At 40.0% G+C, this 23,000-nt stretch overlaps 3 protein-coding genes across 3 annotated transcripts; all 3 read left to right on the top strand.

Annotated features, from left to right (window-relative positions):
• Positions 1–5,342: 5,342 nt before the first annotated feature.
• Positions 5,343–7,781, top strand: LOC131330277 (xylan glycosyltransferase MUCI21-like). The gene is made up of 3 exons (XM_058363810.1): positions 5,343–5,679; positions 5,803–6,216; positions 6,486–7,781. Exons 1-3 carry the CDS (start codon positions 5,565–5,567, stop codon positions 7,655–7,657), a joined length of 1,701 nt encoding a protein of 566 aa, XP_058219793.1. The 5' UTR covers positions 5,343–5,564; the 3' UTR covers positions 7,658–7,781.
• A 4,469-nt stretch (positions 7,782–12,250) lies between these two features.
• LOC131328760 (beta-1,2-xylosyltransferase XYXT1-like) lies at positions 12,251–14,972 on the top strand. Its single transcript, XM_058361660.1, has 6 exons — positions 12,251–12,500; positions 12,830–12,913; positions 13,212–14,378; positions 14,431–14,542; positions 14,630–14,745; positions 14,860–14,972. The coding sequence occupies exons 1-6, from the start codon at positions 12,269–12,271 to the stop codon at positions 14,970–14,972; spliced, it is 1,824 nt and encodes a 607-aa protein (XP_058217643.1). The 5' UTR covers positions 12,251–12,268.
• Positions 14,973–16,829: 1,857 nt separating this feature from the next.
• LOC131330276 (alpha-1,3-arabinosyltransferase XAT3-like) lies at positions 16,830–19,137 on the top strand. Its single transcript, XM_058363809.1, has 3 exons — positions 16,830–16,993; positions 17,110–17,571; positions 17,827–19,137. Exons 1-3 carry the CDS (start codon positions 16,876–16,878, stop codon positions 19,005–19,007), a joined length of 1,761 nt encoding a protein of 586 aa, XP_058219792.1. The 5' UTR covers positions 16,830–16,875; the 3' UTR covers positions 19,008–19,137.
• Positions 19,138–23,000: the final 3,863 nt, after the last annotated feature.

The following is a 23,000-nucleotide window of genomic DNA, read 5'->3' as shown; positions in this document are numbered from 1 at the left end:
TGCCACGAAGCAGATTAAATATCAAAAGTCAATTGGATCCCTAATGATCTCCTGATTAAAAAAGCTAACAACTTTTAAGGGTTGGTCGAGTAGAATCACCACCTGATTAAAAAAGCTACCAACGTTAACTCGTTAAGGGTTTTTTTGAGACATTAAACGACAAGGCAAACCTCTAGTGTCCATGCATCAACATTTCAATATGTGCTCTCTTGAGTTTCGGTTTGTTTCTTTTGGTTTTAGTGTGTTTTGGTTATAGGTTGTTGGGTTGTTTCTGCTAGAATTAAGGATATGATTTAGTCAATATTTGATTTGGTCAATATCTTTAATTGTGTAATCTTATTTTATGCCATAAGTGTAGAATATTTCCATGTAATCTTGTATTCTTTCCTTGTTAATGTTTGTACTATATATATTGTACAACTACGATGAATGGAATTATCAGAAAATTACTCCACAATTGTGTTTATTTTCATGGTATCAAAGCCACCTTCAATCTCCTTTTCTTAAACTCTAGGAATTGAAGTAGGTCCTGTATTCACAATTGTTGGTGTTTCTGTTCATATCATTCCGCTGCAAAATTTTCTTCTAGTGCCGTCATGGCTGAAGTAAGTGGTGCTAAATCACCAAAGAAGAACGAATCTTCGACTATTGTGTCTGGTCTCCATATGCAGGAAACATCCTCTCTCATCACTCCGGAACGGCTGGACGGTACCAATTATGTGGAGTGGTCTTTGAATGCCCGAAATAAAATCCGTGGGAGAAAACGTTGGGGTTATATTTCGGGTACCAAGGCTGCTCCATCAAATAAAAAGTCTGAAGAGTATGAAGAATGGGAGGATGAAAACTGTTTGGTCAAATCTTGGCTTCTTGATGCGATGACAAAGGATATTCGGTCTCTCTTTCTTCGATTGTCTACGGCAAAGGAGATATGGGAGGCAGTTAAAAATACGTATTCGATTGATCAAGATGCATCAAAAGCCTATCAACTTCATTGCGAGGTATTTTCTGTCCGCCAGAATGGAGGTTCTGTTATTTCTTACTTTGGCAAACTACAGAAAATATGGCAGGAACTTGATGATATTGATGCATGTATTATGGAGTGTGCTAATGATATTGCTATATACACCACAAAGGTTAATTCCGAACGGGTGTATAAGTTTTTGGCTGGTCTTGATCCTCATTTAGATGGGGTTCGAGGTCGTGTACTGTCTACAAAACCACTTCCTGATATACAGGCAGCTTATGCTATAGTGTGTTCGGAAGCTAATCGCCAAGATGCTATGCTTGGAGAAAATATTGGAGAAGGGACTGTAATGGCTTCTCGGAAGATGACCATCTCAAAGAAAGATCAAAAATGTACTCACTGTAATGGTACTGGTCATACGGTGGACACGTGTTTCCGACTTCATGGGTGTCCAGAATGGCATCCAAAGGGTAAGAAGGCATCTCATAAGGAGGCGAACTCTGATCCAAAAGCAAATCTAGCCACAACCCTTGCATTCACTGCTAAGTCTGGTATGTCTTTTACTGGAAATAGTAATTGGATAATTGACTCTGGCGCAACAGACCATATGACTTGTGATCGTTATAAGTTTAGTCATTTATCTCCTAAATGTTCCAAAGCCACTATCACCACTGCTAATGATGTATCATCTCCGGTTATTGGAGTTGGTACAGTTCCATTATCTTCCACGTTAAAAATCCATGATGTCTTATTTGTGCCGTCGTTAAATTGTAATATTTTCTCTGTGAATCAATTAGCCAAATCTCATGATTGTGTTGCTCTATTTTTTCCTACTCACTGTGTCTTTCAGAACATCCATACTCGGGAGAAGATTGGCAGTGGTAGACAAATGGGCGGATTGTACTATCTTGAAGATGGATTCCAACAATCCGATAAAAAAGGGCACGCTCTTGTGGTAAATGGAGATTCGATGAATAAAAAAAAGGAGGAAATTTGGTTATGGCATAGGAGATTGGGACATCCTTCCTTTGGCTATCTTAGGAAATTATTTCCATCCTTGTTTCATGCATGTAATCTTTCAGATTTTGTTTGCGAAACTTGTGTGAAAGCAAAAAGCCATCGTACTAAATTTCATTTGAGTGATCATAAAACAGATTTACCTTTTTCATTAGTTCATTCAGATGTTTGGGGACCGGCCCCAATTTCTACTCTTAATGGGATGAGGTGGTTTATAACTTTTGTTGATGATTGCACTCGCATGACTTGGGTTTATCAAATGAAACACAAGAATGATGTTTGTTCAATTTTTCGCATGTTCCATCAAATGATAACTTCTCAGTTTGGTGTTCCAATAAAAGTCTTTCGTTCTGATAATGGTGGTGAGTACGAAAAGAAAGAATTGATGGAATTTATGCACTCTGAAGGGATTATTCACCAAACATCTTGCACAGATTCTCCTCAACAAAATGGTGTCGCAGAGCGAAAAAATCGACATTTATTGGAAATTACTCGGTCTCTTTTAATTGGGGGTCATGTTCCTATTTACTTGTGGGGTGAAGCTTTGAATTCGGCGGTCTATTTAATGAACCGTACGCCATCCAGTGTTCTTAATTTTCGAAGACCATTGGATGCCCTTTCTGACCATTGCACTCACCCACCGGTAGTACTTCTGGCTCCACGAATTTTTGGGTGTGTGGTTTATGTTCATTTGCATCCGCGCCAACGGACTAAGCTTGAATCTCGTGCTTTGAAGTGTGTTTTTGTGGGATATGGGAACAATAAAAAAGGCTACAAGTGTTTTGATCCAAAAACTCGAAGGCTTTATGTTTCCATGGATATTACCTTCCACGAGACCGAACTTTTTTACAGGGCGCCAATTCCTAATTTACCATTTCCAGGGGAGAATTCAGACGAAGTGATAAATTATGCAGAACTGGAAGCATTTTTTACCTCAGAAAATATTTCTTCGTCCGGAGATTCTTCAGGACAGGGTGAATTTTCAGATGAAAGGGAAGAGTTATCGGTTGTTGAACCAGAGACGTCTCATACTGAAGATAATGCTCTTCATGATAGTACAATGCCTCCCAACAATTCAACACAACCACTGAGCCAGTCTTCTTCTGAGATTCCTCTAGAGGTATCCACTAACCCTAACTCCACTGGTAGTGATGATCTTTTTTCTGAATCTCAAGTGTCTCAATATCGTCTTCCGCCTCGTTCTAATCGTGGTGTACCACCTGTTAAATATGAGCCTGATCCTAAATCCAACGTTAGATACCCCATTAGTAATTATGTGTCTTGTCAAAAACTGTCCAAGTCATATGCGTCTTATGTGCTACAGTTATCATCTGTTCCTATTCCTAGTAAAATGCAGGAGGCTCTAGCAGATGATAGATGGACTCAAGCCATGGCAGAAGAAATGGCAGCGCTTGAGAAAAATGATACTTGGGAGCTTGTGACTCTACCGAAAGGAAAAAAGACGGTGGGATGTAGATGGGTCTTTGCGGTCAAGCATAAAGCAGATGGGACAATTGAGAGGTATAAAGCTCGATTGGTTGCGAAAGGATATACGCAATCTTATGGGGTTGACTATCAGGAAACTTTTGCACCTGTTGCCAAACTTAATACAGTTAGAGTGCTCCTGTCTTTGGCGGTGAACCGAGATTGGCCACTTCTTCAGTTTGATGTAAAAAATGCTTTTTTACATGGAGATCTTACAGAGGAAGTGTATATGGATCCCCCTCCAGGTGTGGAAAAATACTCAGATATTACAATGGTATGCAAACTTAAAAAGGCGTTGTATGGGTTAAAACAGTCTCCAAGAGCTTGGTTCGGTAGATTTACCAAGTCTATGAAGAGCTTCGGATATAAACAAAGCAACTCAGACCATACGTTGTTTTTAAAGCATCGAATGGGTAAAATTACTGCTTTGATTATATATGTTGATGACATGGTGGTGACAGGAGATGATCAAGAAGAAATTGAGAGCTTACAACGACACTTGGCCTTAGAGTTTGAAATGAAACAACTTGGAGATTTAAAATACTTTCTCGGAATCGAGGTAGCCCGCTCAAAGAATGGTATTTTCTTGTCTCAACGAAAATACGTTCTTGACTTGTTAACTGAAACAGGTATGCTTGGATGTAAGCATGCAAATACCCCTATTGAACAAAATCACAAGTTGTTTAATTGTTTACATGCAACTTCTACTGATAAAGCAAGATACCAGAGACTTGTGGGAAAATTAATTTACTTGTCCCATACTAGGCCAGATATTGCTTATTCAGTATGCGTAGTAAGCCAGTTTATGCATGATCCTCGTAAACCTCACATGGATGCTGTGGAACGCATATTGCGATATTTAAAGTCTGCTCCGGGTAAAGGGTTATTGTTCAGCAAGAATAATCACTTGAAGGTAGAAGGTTACACTGATGCAGATTGGGCTGGTTCATCTGACGACAGAAAATCTACATCAGGATACTTTACTTTTGTAGGGGGCAACCTTGTGACTTGGAGGAGTAAAAAACAACAGGTGGTAGCAAGGTCAAGTGCAGAAGCTGAATATAGAGGCATGGCTTTTGGAGTATGTGAGTTACTATGGTTGAGGAACTTGCTTAAGGATTTGGGTATTCACTCTCAGGAGACAATGAAGCTGTATTGTGACAACACTTCTGCTATAGAGATTGCTCATAATCCAGTCCAACACGATCGGACGAAGCATGTGGAAATTGATAGGCACTTCATTAAAGAAAAACTTGAAGCCGGAATCATTGCTTTCCCGTTTGTGAAGTCTGCAGACCAACTAGCCGATGTCCTTACCAAAGCTGTTGCCAGCAGTGTTTTTAGTCACTCTTTAGACAAGTTAGGCATGTGCGATATACATGCTCCAACTTGAGGGGGAGTGCTAGAATTAAGGATATGATTTAGTCAATATTTGATTTGGTCAATATCCTTAATTGTGTAATCTTATTTTATGCCATAAGTGTAGAATATTTCCATGTAATCTTGTATTCTTTCCTTGTTAATGTTTGTACTATATATATTGTACAACTACGATGAATGGAATTATCAAAAAATTACTCCACAATTGTGTTTATTTTCAGTTTCAGCGGGTGTTCCGTTTTGTTTTTCGCCGTGGTGTTTTGGTTGGCTCCTTGCCTTCCTTCTCGGGTTTGGTTCTCGGTTGGCGTATGCCTTTGTACTTGTGATCCGTTGAATCTTTGTAATCATTTTAAAAGATTTATAAGTTGTTTTTGCTCATAAAATATATACATATATATATATATATATATATATATATATATATATATATATATATAAATTCTTCAGCTCTATTGAGTTGTTTAATGGGTTAAACTAATCGAAGGAGGGGAAAAAAGAGAGAGGAGTGAAAGACAACTGAAGGTAAACGATGACCAGAATAAAAAAGAAATGCAACGTCTAATTGACGAAGCTTAACAAAAAAAAAAAAAAGAGTCTAATTGACGAAATTGACAAGCCAACGTCTACTAGACTCTTGCATTGAGCACTTCCATGGACTGGTTATTCATGTGTTGAAGTTAATGCAAAAATTTTGAGCAGTTTTTCAGATTGTTAGAAGATGGAGAAGGTGACAAGAAGACTGATTTTACGCACCATCCCATGTTTCTTGCTCCTCGTCTCCTTGGCGCTTTTCACTGTCGAATTGAGATCCGTTGTATTTCCATCAAATCAATGTACGTAATTATGTTTCTTGAATTCGATGACTTTGCAAGCTTTTTTCCTAAATCGTTGTTTCATAAAAAAAAAACTTCTCTCTCAACGTTGACTTAGCTGGTTTCATTGCTTGGAAATGGTAGGGAAGAAACAAAGAACAAATTGGCATGGGAGTGGCATAGAAGATCAAGAAGCGGTAGGGAAGGAACAGAGAACCAATTGGCGTGGGAGTAGCATAGAAGATCAAGAAACGGTAGGGAAGGAACAGAGAATTGGCATAGAAGATCAGGAAATGGTAGGGAAGGAACATAGAACAAATTGGCACGGGAATGGCATAGAAGATCAACAAAGGGTAGAGAAGAAACAGAGAACAAAAAGTTGGGGCGGGAGTAGCATAGAAGATCAAGAAGTTGTAGGGACGAAACAGAGAACAAATTGGGGCGGGAGTCGCATAGAAGATCAACAAATGGTAGGGAAGAAACAAAGAACAAATCGGGGTGTGAGACGCATGGAAGATCAAGAGCACCCAGATTCCCTCTTTCAAAGACTAGTGACAGGTTTCTTCTTCTTCACTACCCAAAATCAATGAAAGTCTATAATGATTAAAAAAAAAACCCTCTAATCAGATGATCCTTCTCATTCGCTCACTGTCGCATGTATTTGAATTGACCAAATCTTGATATACAAAGGCAATCATATCAGAAAAGATTTTCTTTAGTCACCCGTCTCTCAATATTGCTTCCAAACATCAATTCAATTAATAGAAATATGAGATTACACTCATCTCTAATTTTTCTCTACAATGGAATTGCATGCATTGGTATAGGACGAAGTCAAACGCAGCTGAAAGCAACTGGATTTGCTTGCCATTCTGACGTTCACACTAATGTTTGTGTGTCCAGTAGACCAGTAAGGATTGATACACGAACAATGAAGGTTTATGCACCATTCAGTCAAGCTATGACGAACCAAGAAAATCACACGATTAATCCATATCCTAGGAGGGAAGATAAGACAGCCATGGAATATGTTTCGTCAGTCCAGATACTTCAGGGAAACATCGCCCCCCCTCTAGCTTGTCGTTACACCCATAACGTCCCAGCAGTAGTCTTCTCATCCGGTGGCTTCACAGGAAACATATTTCATGAGTTCAACGAGGTTATCATTCCTTTGTTCCTCACTACTCGCCACTTCCAATCTCGCCTACACTTTGTTGTCACCGATTTCAGACCTCCATTCGTTGCTAAATTTAGCAAAGTCCTGTCCCGTTTGTCTAGCTATGAAGTTATTAATCCAGCAGCAAATGAAAGCATGCATTGCTTTCCAGGAGCAGTCGTCGGTCTTCACTACCATGACAATATTGCTGTAAAAACCACTGGTTATATCCCCGAAGGTTACTCTATGCTTGATTTCACGCAATTTCTCAGAGATTCTTTCAATCTAAAGAAACGATATTTGTCACAAACGGAAAAACCGGTGTTAGTTCTCATATCTCGTCCAAAAACAAGAATGTTTCTGAACGAAGATCAAATGGTGACTATGATGAAGACATTGAGATTCAATGTTGTCATTGCAAAGCCTGATACGATGGTCGATGTACCTAAATTTGCAGAGGTAATGAACTCGTGCAACGTACTGGTTGGGGCACACGGTGCTGGGCTTACCAATGAAATCTTCATGCCCCAAGGGGCTGTCATGGTGCAAGTGGTTGGGCTGAACCTAGAATGGGCCTCAACAGCCTACTATGGCAGGCCCGCTACGGAGATGGGTTTGAAATACATAGAGTACAAAATCGAACCGGAGGAAAGCTCTCTCATTTCTCTTTACGGGAAAAATCACCCTGTCATTACTGATCCGGCATCCATAGAAGCGAAGGGGTATAGGGTTGGTAGGGCTGTGTACCTTGAAGAGCAGAATTTTAATATTAGTGTTGTGAGGTTCAGAAAGACTCTTGTCCAAGCACTTGAACTTCTTGGGCGCTCGGCTCCTTTGGATTGAAGAAAAAGTGTTTTGAGATGATTCCTCCTAGCTAGTTTATTTGTGAATATACGATTAAGAAATAAGAGGAATCTGTGTTACTATTAGGAAGATAAAGAAATGATGGAGCACGTCAATTTGTACATTTTACTATTGTTCTCCATGGTGGTATTCGTTTGGAAATACTTCTATTTTTCTTCATAATTGTATGAAGGTATGCATTTTCCTTCAGCTCTGAAGAATCTGAGGCAATAAGAATTGAGCCAAGAAGATTGCAAGCAGGGGACTTATTGCCTCGGGTACTTTTGAGCAAAAGGAAAACACAAAGCCTCATGCAATGGAAGGAGTAATGGAAAACATTATATAAGCTTCTTGGCCTGAAGAGGTTGCCAAAACCAAGTTACTGGTAAGAATATGTGCACATGACAGTCTCTATATCGACTACCTTCTCATCAAGAGTAGCAGCATTGTGCCAGATGTAGAGCCCGTGGCGGGCAGCGATGCAGCTGAATTATAGGTGCTAGCAGGGGGAGAGAGCAGCTGCCAATTCCAGGGTATGCTCGGAACACTAACTTGGAAGCGGCGAGGCCCAATGCCCTAGCTGATGAATTCATGAATCACGAAGCTGGTACAGTTCAGTATCGGTGCAGGAACAGAGGAGGATGTGTTGTGTTCTCTCTTCTTAAAACAAAAAATGGTATACACAAATATGAATACAAATACAATGAGCCACATCCATTACAAATAGCAGTTGGACCCAGACCAGGGCAGTCTTCTCACAGAGCTAGTTGCAGTGACTCACACATCCTTAGAATCAGCAGCTAGCATTAAAATTCTATTTTTGTATAAATAATCTGGATGATGATCAATATCACAGATTCTCAAGAAGGCAACAGTTGAGTTTGGACCAAATAACAGTCAAGAGATGTTGTTCTATTCTCCATGTTCAAATACATTGCCGGCGAAAATTAGGAATCATATTCTGAGTAGATGATGTGTGGACAAAGGTAACATGAGAAACAATTTTCCCCAAAAGAACTGCCTGTCGGCTCACCAGCCTGTAGCATAGCTGGAGGTCCCTAGCCGCTGCTGTCTTGTTGTTGGATTTTCCTGAAAAATATGAACACCGAGAGCCATATTAAAGCTCTAACAACTCCAACGTAAGAGCTCGTAGATTCAAGATACTTCTTTTTTGGGGGTAAGTTAGATTTTCAAGATATAAATATATAATGTAGTTTTAGGTACCAATCATTTGAGTTGAAAATTTAAACATTAGTAGAATGTTCATTGTTTTTCCAGGATACTTGAAGTGTACATTTAACCATGAATAATAGACTTACAATTTCATAATCTTTTACCATATATTCCTGGTAGAGTGTTTAAGTGCGTACACCTATCCTCAATGAAGGGCCGCAAGTACACTCACACATTCTTGATCAGATCCGAGGACGCTGTAATGAGCAAAGTCACTACTGGGTTGTAGTGAGCAATTACAGCTGTCCAAAAGTGTTTTCAACGGTTTGGATTAAAAAAAAAAACAATTCCCTTGGAAGAATTTGTTTTAAATACAAATCATTAATTGCTGAGATAGACGGCTGATATACTCACTACAATCCTGTAGTGACTTTGCTCACTATAGGGTCCCCTGTGTTGGGCTTCACCCACGTGTGATAATTTATCGAGGGGGTGCTTGGTAATTATTCGCGTGTAGTTATGTTATATTCGATTTTGGTTAGAGAATCAAATCCTATGGCAAGTTGGAAGAGTTCCATACTTGGCGGTATTACTATGGAAGAGTTTCCTTCTTGGTGTATTTCCTAATCCGAGTAGAAAAAGGAATTATAAGGCAGTAGGAAGCCTTGGAGGTCAAGGCTTAATACTTTATAAATACCAAGGCGTATTTGAGATTTATGTGTGACATAATGTGAGGGAGAGGGTGAGGCGAGCGTGGGGGGCCGAGTTGTGGCCTCCCAGAGAGGAACCGACGTGTGGTTCCCGGAGAGTTTTTTCATCTTTATTGTATATTGTGTCAATATATAATCAAAGGGAGTTTTTCTCTGAAATCACTGCGTTGTTTGTGTGCATAGTGTCCCTCACGGTCCTAACAATTGGTATCAAAGCGGGGTTGAAGAAGAGGGCCACCAGAAAAACCACGGGTTCGATTTCCAACAAAAAAAAAAAAAGGTGCTCACGAACCTCGTTTTTGTCACCCGAGGAGGTTGCACAGGCGATTGGAAGTGGCGGAAAGGACGATTGACGGAGCAGACTTGTAGGGATCGGAGGTTGATCAGTGCAAACATGCGCGAAACTAGTGAGCAAGGATACACTCGGGTTGGTAGTGACACAGGCACTTACTAGAGCGAAGGTTTGCGTAGATGATTAACAGTGATCAGAGGCAGTCTGGTTCAATCGGGTTTGAAGACCTATCATCAGGAGTTGTAGTTGTGATTTGGGCTGCATGAGGATGATGATGGGCAACTGATACATGCTTGTGGAGAGTATAGACAGCTGGAGCTGATGTTTGGTACTAGACAAGCAGTATGAGTTTTTGTGACAGTGAACAGGTGAAGCAACAGTTGCAGAGACACACAGGAAGGGCACTGGAGTACGAGGAGTCATGACCTGAGATGTACAGGAGTGTCGGTTACCAAATCAGATTGTGTGTGGAATAGTCTGCAGACGGCGGGCAACTGGTTGTTTGGGAGATGTTCACGGAAGCTCCGGACAGAAGGAGAGATGGAGTCACGGATCGTGTCCTGCGAGGATGCGAGCACTCCGGTGCACCTAGGTGAGGGGGTGCAAAATCATCCCACATGGGCGAGGGGGTGATTGTTGGGCTTCACCCACGTGTGATAATTTATCGAGGGGGTGCTTGGTAATTATTCGCGTGTAGTTATGTTATATTCGATTTTGGTTAGAGAATCAAATCCTATGGCAAGTTGGAAGAGTTCCATACTTGGCGGTATTACTATGGAAGAGTTTCCTTCTTGGTGTATTTCCTAATCCGAGTAGAAAAAGGAATTATAAGGCAGTAGGAAGCCTTGGAGGTCAAGGCTTAATACTTTATAAATACCAAGGCGTATTTGAGATTTATGTGTGACATAATGTGAGGGAGAGGGTGAGGCGAGCGTGGGGGGCCGAGTTGTGGCCTCCCAGAGAGGAACCGACGTGTGGTTCCCGGAGAGTTTTTTCATCTTTATTGTATATTGTGTCAATATATAATCAAAGGGAGTTTTTCTCTGAAATCACTGCGTTGTTTGTGTGCATAGTGTCCCTCACGGTCCTAACACCCTGGTGATCGGATCTGGGGTCGCTGCTTGCTACTTGTTAGTACTTGATATGGTGCTGATGCTAGCTGATCAGGATGGTCATAAGTGAGGATTAATTTTGTAGTCTTTAAACATGTCCTACTACACTGATGAATGCTATATAGAGCTTTATCTCAACTGTAATTGGACCATCTGATAGCGAATTGTAAAATTAGAGCTTTTAAGTCAATCGATTTATTAGACTGATGAATGCCGAGTCGTTATAGAAAAAATTAAGTAATTGGACCACCTCATGTTAACGTTGGGAAGTTGACTGTTACCTTCCAAGTTTATTGTAGATGCTTACGTTTAGGGCTGCAAACGAGCCGAGCCGAGCCGAGTTTTAGAGTGTTCGAGCTCGGCTCGCCAAAAATTTAGTTGGCTCGAGCTCGGCTCGAGCTCGTGACGAGCTGCAGAACTTGAGCTCGAGCTCGGCTCGAGATGTATTTACGGAGCTTGAGCTCGGCTCGTTCGGCTCGTTTATGAAACAAATATATATAAATGTATATATAAATAAATATAAATATGTAAATATATATATATATATATATATAATATAATCGAGCTCGCGAGCCAATTCGAGCCGAGTTTCGACTAGCTCGAGCTCGGCTCGTTTATGAAACGAGCCTAGGACTCGAGCTCGAGCTCGTTCGTTTTTGTCTCGAACCGAGCCGAGTCGAGCCGTTATCGAGCCGAGCTCCGAGCCGCTCGCGAGCGGCTCGGATCGTTTGCAGCCCTACTTACGTTGATGTTAATAAAATACTAAAATGGTACGTTTGAGGTACAAATCATTTTGAGTTGAAAAACAAAACATTCGTTAGAGTGTTGATTATTTTTTCTAGGATAGTAAAACTGTACATAAAACCATAAATAAGATTACCATAATAATGTTTTTACCATTTTTCCCCTTTTATAGTGTTTAAGTGAATAAGAATGAGAGAAGAGCAATCTTTTGCAAGGTCCATAGTCCATATAGTATCTCCCGCAAAATGTCATCATTTCATAGGGATTCTTCCACAAGTATAGACCATAAACGAGACTCATAAACCAAAAGGTTTGGCTAAGTGATAGTCACCTAGTAACCAATCGCCGCATAGGTGTTCGGTCTGAAGTATGATTTCTACTCACATGCTATCAATTCCTCTCATACGATAATGATAAGAGGCAAGGATGATGCTATATATGGTGTCTCCTCCTTTGTCGGGGGGACACGGTATCCCCAAATAACATAACCACTCAAAGGCATAACATTATCCATTCAGAGGCATGAGACACCTTGACGGGGGACACCATATATAGTTTTTCCCGAAAAAGGCAAAGTCTAATGAACAAAATTGACAATCCAACCTATTTTACTCTTACCTTGAGCACCTCCATGGTTGTTCATGCTTGTATATATTACGCAAATCCCATGAGCAGGTTATCTGATCATTGGAAGATGGTAGAGAAGTCGCGAAGAATTCTGGTTTTAGGCACAAGTCCATTTTTCTTCTTGTTTCTCCTCTCCTTGCTCTACCTTGGCGAATTCGGATCACAGGTAGTTCCATCAAATCAAGGTAACTATTCTTCTTGAATTCGATGATTTCGTGAGCTTTTACAAATCAATGTTTCATAGAAGATGGTGGGTATAGAGATAATTCACACACAATCAAACTCACATGCAACTCTTGTGTTAATCATAACCAAAATACAAATTACAAATTACACAAACATAACTCTCACATCTCACTCTCACTCTCACTCACTCACAGCTCACACACATCTCACTCCACTGGTGGTGGAGGGGAGTCCCCCGCAGGGGCTCCCCATCAGTACTCGCACTTCATAATTAAGTTTATTTCCTACACCACAGGCTATAGTTGATTTCATTGCTTGGAAATGGCAGCGAAGAAACAGAGAACGAATTGGGGCCGGAGTCGCATAGAAGATCAAGAGAACCTGCATTTTCTCATGAAAAAACTAGTACAAGGTTTCTTGTACTCTTCTGTTCCCATTTTCATTACACTAGTGAATGTCTATAATCATTGTTACAGGGAAAAAAATAATTTCCTCTAACCACATAATCCTTTGTCGTTCGCTCACTAATACCACACTGTATAACGTTTGGCGTATACTTATTTAATTTACACTGGTACTCATATGATAGAAGGTTACGTATAGTCACCCTTCTCCCAATTTGCTTCAAAACATGGATTCAACTCTTTGAAGTCTTAGATAATATTCATGTCTAATTTTTTTCTCCAATTAAATTGCATGCACGCATATAGGCGGAAATCAAACTGATCAACGGGAAGCCACCAGATTTGCTTGCCATTCGGACCTTCACACTAATGTTTGTGCATCTAATAGACCAGTAAGGATCGATACGCTTACAATGAAAGTTTATGCACCATTCAGTCAAGGTATGCCCCAAGCCAATCGCATAATCCATCCATATCCGAAGAAGGAAGAGAAGTGGGTCAAGAGATCGGTTTCACCAGTGCAGATACTTCAGGGAAACATCTCGCCTCCTCCATCTTGTCATTACACACATAACGTCCCAGCCATAGTTTTCTCATCCGGCGGATACTCAGGGAACGTATTCCATGATTTTAGCGAATTAATCATTCCTTTGTTCCTCACAAGTCGCCACTTCCAATCTCGCCTGCAATTTATTGTCACTGATTTCAAACCAATTTTCTTTGATAAATATAGGAATATTTTCTCCCATTTGTCAAGCTATGCAGTTATTAATCCAGCAGCGAGTGTAGGAGTCCATTGCTTTCCTGGAGTAGTGGTCGGGCTTCACTATCATGATCATCTTGCCATTAACACCACCGCCATCCCTAGAGGTTACTCCATGCTTGATTTCAAGCAGTTTCTCAGAGAATCATACAATCTGAAGATACGAGATTTGTCACCAGCTGAAAAACCAGTGCTGATACTTATATCCCGTCCAAAATCAAGAATGTTTCTGAACGAAGATCAGATGGTGACCATGATGAAGGAATTGGACTTCAAAGTTGTCATCGTAACACCTGATATGATGGCCAACATAGGCAAATTCGCAAAGATTGTAAACTCGTGCAGCGTACTTGTTGCAGCCCATGGAGCTGGGCTTACAAACATTATCTTCTTGCCTCAAGAGGCTGTCATGGTGCAAGTGGTGGGTCTGGACCTAGAATGGGCCTCAACACACTACTACGGCAAGCCAGCTACAGAAATGGGTTTGAATTACTTAGAGTACAAAATTGAAGCAGAGGAAAGCTCTCTCATCTCTCTTTACGGCAGAGATAACCCTATCATTACTGATCCAGCATCCATAGGCGCCTCACGAGGGATGCTAGTTGGCAGGGCTATTTACTTAGGAGAGCAAAATTTTAATATTAATGTTTCGAGGTTTAGAAACACTCTTGTCAAAGCACTTGAACTTATTGGGCACCTGGCTCCTTTGGGTTGAAGAAAAAAGTATTTTGAGATCATTGCTTCTCGTAAATTGTAATATAGTTCTCCGTGTTGGTATTCATTTGGAAATATACTCCCTTTTTTTTACTGATCACCCTATCATTACCGATCTCGCATCCATAGAAGCGAAAGGGTATAGGGGTTGTAGGGCTGTGTACCTTGAAGAGCAGAATTTTAATATCAAAAGCCATAAATAACAGAAACATAAGTGAATTTTAATATCAAAAGCCATAAATAACAGAAACACAAGTAGGCCACAAAAAGATTTTTCAAATGAAATTGCCAATCAACAGTATGAAGTCATTCAGCAAGAAGAAGTGAGCCAAGAAGATTGCAAGCGGGGACTTATTGCGTCGGGTACTTTTGAACAGAAGGAAAACACAAAAGCTTCACACAATTGAAGGAGCAATGGAAAGACATTACATAAGCTTCTTGGCATGAAGACGTTGCCGAAACCAAGTTATTGGTCAGAACATGTGCACATGACGGTTTCTAATTTCTATATCGACTACCTTCTCATCAAGAGTAGCAGCATTGTGCCAGATATAGACCCTGTGGCGGGCAGCGATGCTGCTGAATTATGAGTGCTAGCACTTAGCAGAGGGAGAGAGCAGCTGCCGATTCCAGGGCATGCTAGGAACACTAACTTGGAAGTGGCGCGGCCCAATGTCCTAGCTGATGAATTCATGAATCATGAAGCTGGTACGGTTTTGTCTTGGTGCAGGAACAGAGGAGGAAGAGTTGTATTCTCTCTTCTTAAAAGAAAAAATGGTATGCACAAATATGAATACAAATCATGGTTTTAAATCGCAGTATCGGTCGGTGTAACGGTTGCGGTCGCGAGTAACGGATATAGGGAGTATCAGTCCATGTGTAACGCGAATCGGACATTTGGTAAATATTACGTCTATTTTATATCTAGTTTGGACAAATATTAAGCCTCCAAGTGGTAAATGTTATGTCTCTCAATGGTTAAGGGTGCATACGGTGAGCACTGTAACGCTCATTTGGTAAAATGTTACGCCTAATGGTTACGCCTCTCAGTCGTAAATATTACGGGTGCATGTCGTACGCTAGGTGTGCACCGTAGCCACTTGCCCGATATGTCTTTGATATTAGTCAACTTATGCTGCCAAAAGCCCAATGGGAAATCCAAGAGTGCAAAAGATGCTACCCACCCTTGCAAAGTTCTCCCCCCCCACCTTTTTAAATTCAGTTTTCTAGGGTTCTTCACAATATTCTAAAAACATTCCTCAAAAAATCTGATCCCCGCTATACATATGGAATCAATTGCCAGAAAATTGAATCTCTGAGGGATGAGCTGCCACGAAGCTGATTAAATATCAAAAGTCAATGGGATCCCCAATCACCACCTGATTAAAAAAGCTAACAACTTTAAGGGTTGGTTGAGTCGAATCAGCACCTGATTAAAAAAGCCACTCCCTCCGTTCCATATTAAGTGTTCACAACGAAAAGTCGTGCCATTTTTCAAATAAAAAAATCAACTACTTCCGTATATAATTTTTTTGCACCAAATTAAAGTACTAGTTGAGATTTTTAATACGGTGTGAAAAAATTTGAAAAATTATCCACGTAAGTAGTTGATTTTTTTATTTGAATGGCAAGAGAGAGAGAGTGAGACTCTTAATATGGAACGGAGGGATTACCAACTTTAAGGGTTGGTCGAGTCGAATCAGACAGCAGGTAATAAACTCTTCAAATTTGTAGGTTCAACTCCCATTGCTAAAAGAATGAAACATAAAGCTCTTGAGACATTTAAAATGAAAGTTGGGAAAATTAGCCATAAGGACGGTGAAATAGTTTTCATTTAGGAAAAGGCCGTCAGCAAAATAGTTTTCAGTGGAGGTCTTTCAACTTTTTGAGTTTTTTAGCCATAAGGCCAAAACATGTTTAGGCACTTTCATAGGGTTTTAGGATGCATTTTTCTATTATATGATTTTAGTAGTTTAGACACTTTCATAGGGTACCTTGGGGTTTTAGGCACTTTTATATATAGGGTAGCCTAGGTTTTTTTCTTTTTCCTTAGTTTGTTTTGGTTGTAGGTTGTTTCAGAGGCAGGGTGTTCATTTTTGTTTTTCGCTGTGGTGTTGGTTGGCTCCTTGACTTCCTTCAGCTTTGGTTCTAGGGTGGCGTATGCTGTTGTGCAAAGATCCGTTGAATCTCTGTAATCATTTTCAAAGATTTATAAATTCTTTGTGCTGATAAAAATATGTGTAGATGCAATTCTTCAGCTCGATCGAGTTGTTTAATGGGTTAAACTAATCAAAGGAGGGGAAAGAAAGAGAGAGGAGTGAAAGACAACTGTAGGTAAACGATGACCAGAATAAAAAAGAAAATGCAACGCCTAATTGACGAAATTGACAAGCCAACGTCTACTTGACTCTTACATTGAGCACCTCCCATTGTTAATCATGTCATGTGTAAGTTAATGCAAAAACTTTGAGCAGGTTTTCAGATTGTTTCAAGATGGAGAAGGTGCCAAGAAGACTGATTTTACGGGCATTTCCATTTTTCTTGTTTCTTGTCTCCTTGGTGCTTTACACTGTCGATTTGAGACCAGATGTAGTAGTTCCATCAGATCAATGTACGTAATTATGTTTCTCGAATTCGATGAATTTGCAAGGTTTTCCGTAATCGATGTTTTGTAAAAACAACTTCTCACTCACCATTGACTTGGTTGATTTCATTGTTTGGAAATAGTAGGGAAGAAACAGAGAACAAATTGGCACGGGAGTGGCATAAACGATCAAGAAACGGTTGGGAAGGAACAGAAAACCAATTGGCGCGGGAGTGGCATAGAAGATCAAGAAACGGTAGGGAAGGAACAGAGAGCAAATTGGAGCGGGAGTGGCATAGAAGATCAAGAAACGGTACGGAAGGAACAGAGAACAAATTGGCGCAGGAGTGGCATAGAAGATCAAGAAACAGTAAGGAATGGCATAGAAGATCAAGAAACAGTAGGGAAGAAACAGAGAACAAAAAATTGGAGCGGGAGTCGCATAGAAGAGCAAGAAATCGTAGGGATGAAACAGAGAACAAATTGGGGCAGGAGTCCCATAGAAGATCAACAAATGGTAGGGAAGAAACAAAGAATAGATCGGGGCGGGAGTCACATAGAAGATCAAGAGCAACCGGATTCCCTCTTTAAAAGACTAGTGACAGGTTTCTTCTTCTTCTTCTACTTCACTACCAAAAATAAATAAAGTCTATAATAATAGCTAACAGAGGAAAAAAAAACTCTAATCAGATGATCCTTCTCATTCGCTCACTAATCAGGCAATCATATCAGAAGTTAAGATTTTCTTTCGTTACCAGTCTCTCAAAATTGATTCCAAACATCAATTCAACTAATAGAAATATGAGATTTACACTTATCTCTAATTTTTCTCTGCAATGGAATTGCATGCATCGATATAGGACAAAGTCAAACGCAACTGGAAGCGACCGGATTTGCTTGCCATTCTGATGTTCACACTAATGTTTGTGTGTCCAATAGACCAGTAAGGATCGATACACGTACAATGAAGGTTTATGCACCATTCAGTCAAGCTATGACGAACCAAGCAAATCACACGATTAGTCCATATCCGAGGAGGGAAGATAAGACAGCCATGGAATATGTTTCACCAGTTCAGATTCTTCAGGGAAACATCGCCCCCCCTCCAGCTTGTCATTATACCCATAATGTCCCAGCGGTAGTCTTCTCATCCGGCGGCTTCACTGGAAACATATTCCATGAGTTCAACGAGGTTATCATTCCTTTGTTCCTCACTACTCGCCACTTTCAATCTCGCCTACGCTTTGTTGTGGCTGATTTCAGACCTCCATTTGTTGCTAAATATAGCAAAGTCCTGTCCCGTTTGTCTATCTATGAAGTTATCAATCCAGCAGCAAATGAAAGCGTGCATTGCTTTCCAGGAGCAGTCGTCGGTCTTCACTACCATGACAATATTGCTGTAAAACCCACTGATTATATCCCCGAAGGTTACTCTATGCTTGATTTCACGCAATTTCTCAGAGATTCTTTCAATCTAAAGAAACGAGATTTGTCACAAATGGAAAAGCCGGTGTTAGTACTTATATCGCGTTCAAAAACAAGAATGTTTCTGAACGAAGATCAAATGGTGACCATGATGAAGACATTGGGCTTCAACGTTGTCATTGCAAAGCCTGATACGATGGTCGATGTACACAAATTTGCAGAGGTAATGAACTCGTGCAACGTACTGGTTGGGGCACACGGTGCTGGGCTTACCAATGAAGTCTTCATACCCCAAGGGGCTGTCATGGTGCAAGTGGTGGGGCTGAACCTAGAATGGGTCTCAACAGCCTACTTTGGTGGGCCGGCTAGAGAGATGGGTTTGAAATACATAGAGTACAAAATCGAACCGGAGGAAAGCTCTCTCACATCTCTTTACGGAAAAAACCACCCTATCATTACTGATCCGGCATCGATAGAAGCGAAAGGGTATAGGGTTGGTAGGGCTGTGTACCTTGAAGAGCAGAATTTTAAAATTAATGTTGTGAGGTTCAGAAAGACTCTTGTCCAAGCACTCGAACTTCTTGGGCGCTCGGCTCCTTTGGGAAAAGTGTTTTGAGATGATTCCTACTAGCATATTTGTGAATATCCGATTAAGAAATAAGAAATAAAGAGGAATCTGTGTTATTTGGAATAGAAAGAAACGATGAAGCACGTCAATTTGTAAATTTTACTACTATTGTTCTCCATGTTGGTAATCGTTTGGAAATACTTCTGTTTTTCTTCCTAATTTTATGAAGCTATGCATTTTCCTTCCGCTCAGAAGAACCTGAGGCAATAAGTCCCCCGACCGCATAAAAACTTACAATGCTCTTTTCCCTTTCCCCCATTGCCTAATATCCACCTGGTTTCAATCTTCTTGCAGCCAATTCTTGTCGCGTCTGGAATGACGTCGAGAATAAATATAAGCTCCAATACACCTCTTAAGATTACGTAAAAAGCACCATAATATCAAAAGCCATAAATAACAGAAACACATCGGGCACAAAAAGATTTTTCAAATGAAATTGCAAATCAACAGTAGGAAGTCATTTAGCAGCAAGAATTGACTTATTGCCTTGGGTAGTAGAAGGAAAACACAACGCTTCATGCAATTGAAGGAGCAATGGAAAGACAGTGCATAACCTTCTTGGCATGAAGACGTTGCCGAAACCTAGTTACTGGTAAGTATATGTGTATACTGGGATGAACTTCTTACAGTTTCTTACTCAAAGATGAATCACTCGTGTAGGGCAGTGTGTGTTGGAATTTTTTCCCCCCTAAATCAATCCCAATGGAAGCGTAATCGGAAAAATTAAACACGCAATAAACAAATGCACAAAGAGAACACAACCAATTTTACTTGGTTCGGCCTCAATGTCTACTCCACAGAACTCCACAGAAGAGAGAGGAATTTTCACCAAGGTTTACAAATGGATACAAGGATCTCACAAGCACCCTATCCAAAAACTATAACCAAAGTGGAAATATCTTACCCAAAACTCTCCAACACAGCTGAAACAGAGGGCACCAACCCAAGCAAATCAGCCCACAAAGGAACACAAAGGCTGCTGCAAATTGCTTGAACAAAGAGAGGAAAGTGGCTGCCTTGATCTTCTCCTTGGCATCGTCACAGCACAAACACACACAGTGCACTCCCACGCTTTTCCCTTTCCTTTGAACTCTAGCACACACAACACCAAACCCTTTCTCTTTTTCTCCTTTTCGCTGCTCACGGCTCTCTCTCTCTCTCTCTGCTTTCTCTACTCTATTTTTTGCTCCCAGCCAAAAAATTCCTTTTTAGCTTCAAGAGAAGCTAACACAAGCATGTGCAAGTCATGTGCTCTTAAAACAAATGTGTAGAAACTTCTACCCATTTAACTAGCCCACAAAAAAAATCTTTTGGGCCAAACACTATTGTGTTTATTTTCATGGGCAAAAAAAACCCAACAGTGTGAAATCTGTTTTAAGGAGATAGTGTGAAACACATGATTCGATTTGCATTTGTATCGTTATTTTGTTATAGTCTACCCATCTCGTTTCCGTAATTTGTATTCCGTTTATTGATCGTAATGGAATTCGCATTCTGGAATTGGCCGATGTATTTTTTCCATCAGAGTATTGTGTAAAACCTTTCTAAAGAGCAACATTCCTTGAATAAAGTAGCAGTTGGACCCAGACCAGGGCAGTCCTCTCGCAGAGTTAGTTGTAGTGACTCCAGCCATACTATACACGCACATCGATCCTTCAAATTCAGCAGCCTTAAAATTCTATTTTTGTATAAATAATCTGGATAATGATCAACATCACAGATTACCCAAGAAGGCAACAGCTGACTTTGGACCAAGCAAGAGCCAAGAGAAGTTGTTCTAGTCTCCATATATCTGTCTACTCGTAAAATACTATACTGATAAAAGTCAGTGCAGATAGGAAAATTTTGCGCACCTTGCTGGCCAAAATTAATAATCATATTCATGGGAAATTTTGTGCACATTGCCGGCCATAATTAATTAGGAATCATATTCAGAGTAACGATGGGTGGACAAATGTAACACGAGAAACTATTTCCCCCAAAAGAACGGCCTATGAGCTCAGTTTATCAGCAGATTCACCAGCCTGTAGCATAGGTGGAGGTCCCTGCTAGCGACTGCTGTAACCACCTTGTGGTCGGATCTTCCTGCAAAATATGAACACCATGAGCCATATTAAAGTTCTAACAACTCCAACGTAAGAACTTGTATATTCAAGATATTTGTTGCTCTTGAGAAGAACGTCATGAAAATGCAAAAACTCCTAGTTAAAGTGCACGTAAACCGACCTAGACATACGCTTATTGTTTATGAAACATGTATAGGCAATTGTTTAGCTCAATATTTTTGCACTTGATTAAACTAATCAGAGGATGACAAAAGAGAGGAATAAAGCTGGACGGCAGGGAAAGAACCAGAAGAAAGAAAGTCTAATGAACAAAATTGACAGGCCAACTGATACTTCACAGGGCACCCCGTGGTGCTCCTAATTTGTATAAAATACAAAAAACTTTGAGCTCAATTTGTTCACTTGATTAAACTAATAAGAAGTGGAAAAAAAGGAGTAATAAAGCATGACGGCAGGAAATCCAAGGACCAGGACAAAGAAAATCTATGTCTAATTAACAAAATTGGCAAGCCAACTAATACTTGATCTTTCATAGATCACCTCCGGGGTGCTTTTACTCTGAGCATGTTCCAGATTAGCGGAAGATAGAGAAGGTGCCGAGAAGTCTGGATTTTCATGCCACTCCATTAATATGCTTGCTTCTTCTCTCCATGCTCTACACTGTCGATTTCGGATCCGATGTAGTTCCATCAGATCGATGTACTTGTGCTTCTTGATCAGGAGGTTTGGCTGCATGACTTTCGCCTAGCTAGCTAGTAACCAGTTGTCTTAGGAAGTCTTTGATCTAAAGTTTGACTTCTAATCAAGTGCTATCAATTCCTATAATGAGCGAGTCTATACGGAACTTTATCTCGACTTTAATTGGACCATCTGATTGTGGATTGTAAAATTAGTGCTTAAATCAATCGATTTATTTGACTGAATGCCAAGTTATAGGAAAAATTATACAAGAGTGATAAACACACATCCCTTCCTTCCAAAGCACCAATAATAATAATAATAATAATAATAATAATAATAATAAACACATCCCTATTCCCTAGCTAGTGTACAGATGTACAAGTATATCAAGCATTGTATATGGTTTACAGATAACACCTTTTTCCTTCAAACTACGAATTAATAAAACTATTTTGTGAGGGATTTGACTTCCAAGTTTATTGTTAGATGCTGTTAAAAAGAAACTTATCGTAGTTGTACAAGTGTATATAAAACCATAATTAAGATTACTATATAGATGAGGAATCAATGACGAAAAAGACGCGAACTTGGGAGAATTATAGAGTTATATATACCATTGCGGAATTACAATTTTTTTTTATAATGTGTTGCTTTTGCGTTACGTTCATGTTATACAAAACAAAATGGTTTGAGGTATAATCATAGTGAGTTGAAAATCAAAACATTAACTAGAGTCTTCATAATTTTTTCTAACATAGTACAAGTGTAAATAACATCATAAATTATAGAAATTAACAAAACACAAAGAGAGAGAGAAAGAGATGAGAGAGAAGAGATGAGAACAAGAACTCAACTTTCTATTCCCCAAATCTGTTCTATTCGATGATTACAAGAGAAGCCAGATTTGGCTTTTATATACATTTCACTAATCCAACAGTTAAACCAGCTGAGTAACAACTAATCAACTCAACCCACTTCGACTAATCCAACTAATCTGCTGACATGTCAAGTTTAACCGAGAAGAGATTTGGTGCATTGAGAACACCCTGAGGCCTCTTTGTGACTCTGACTTACGTAAGATTACTATATTATTTATTTTTTTTAACCATATTTCCCCTTTTATAGTGTTTAAGTGCATAAGAATGCGACAAGAGCAATCTTTTGCAAGGTTCAAAGTCCATATATCTCCACGAAATTTCATCATTTCACAGGATATCTTCCACGAGTAAAGACC

This window comes from Rhododendron vialii, chromosome 6a (genome assembly GCF_030253575.1).
Source record: "Rhododendron vialii isolate Sample 1 chromosome 6a, ASM3025357v1".
Classification (NCBI taxonomy): domain Eukaryota; kingdom Viridiplantae; phylum Streptophyta; class Magnoliopsida; order Ericales; family Ericaceae; genus Rhododendron; species Rhododendron vialii.
The sequence above is the reverse complement of the archived record's forward strand: the minus strand, read 5'-3'. Positions and strand labels throughout refer to the sequence as shown.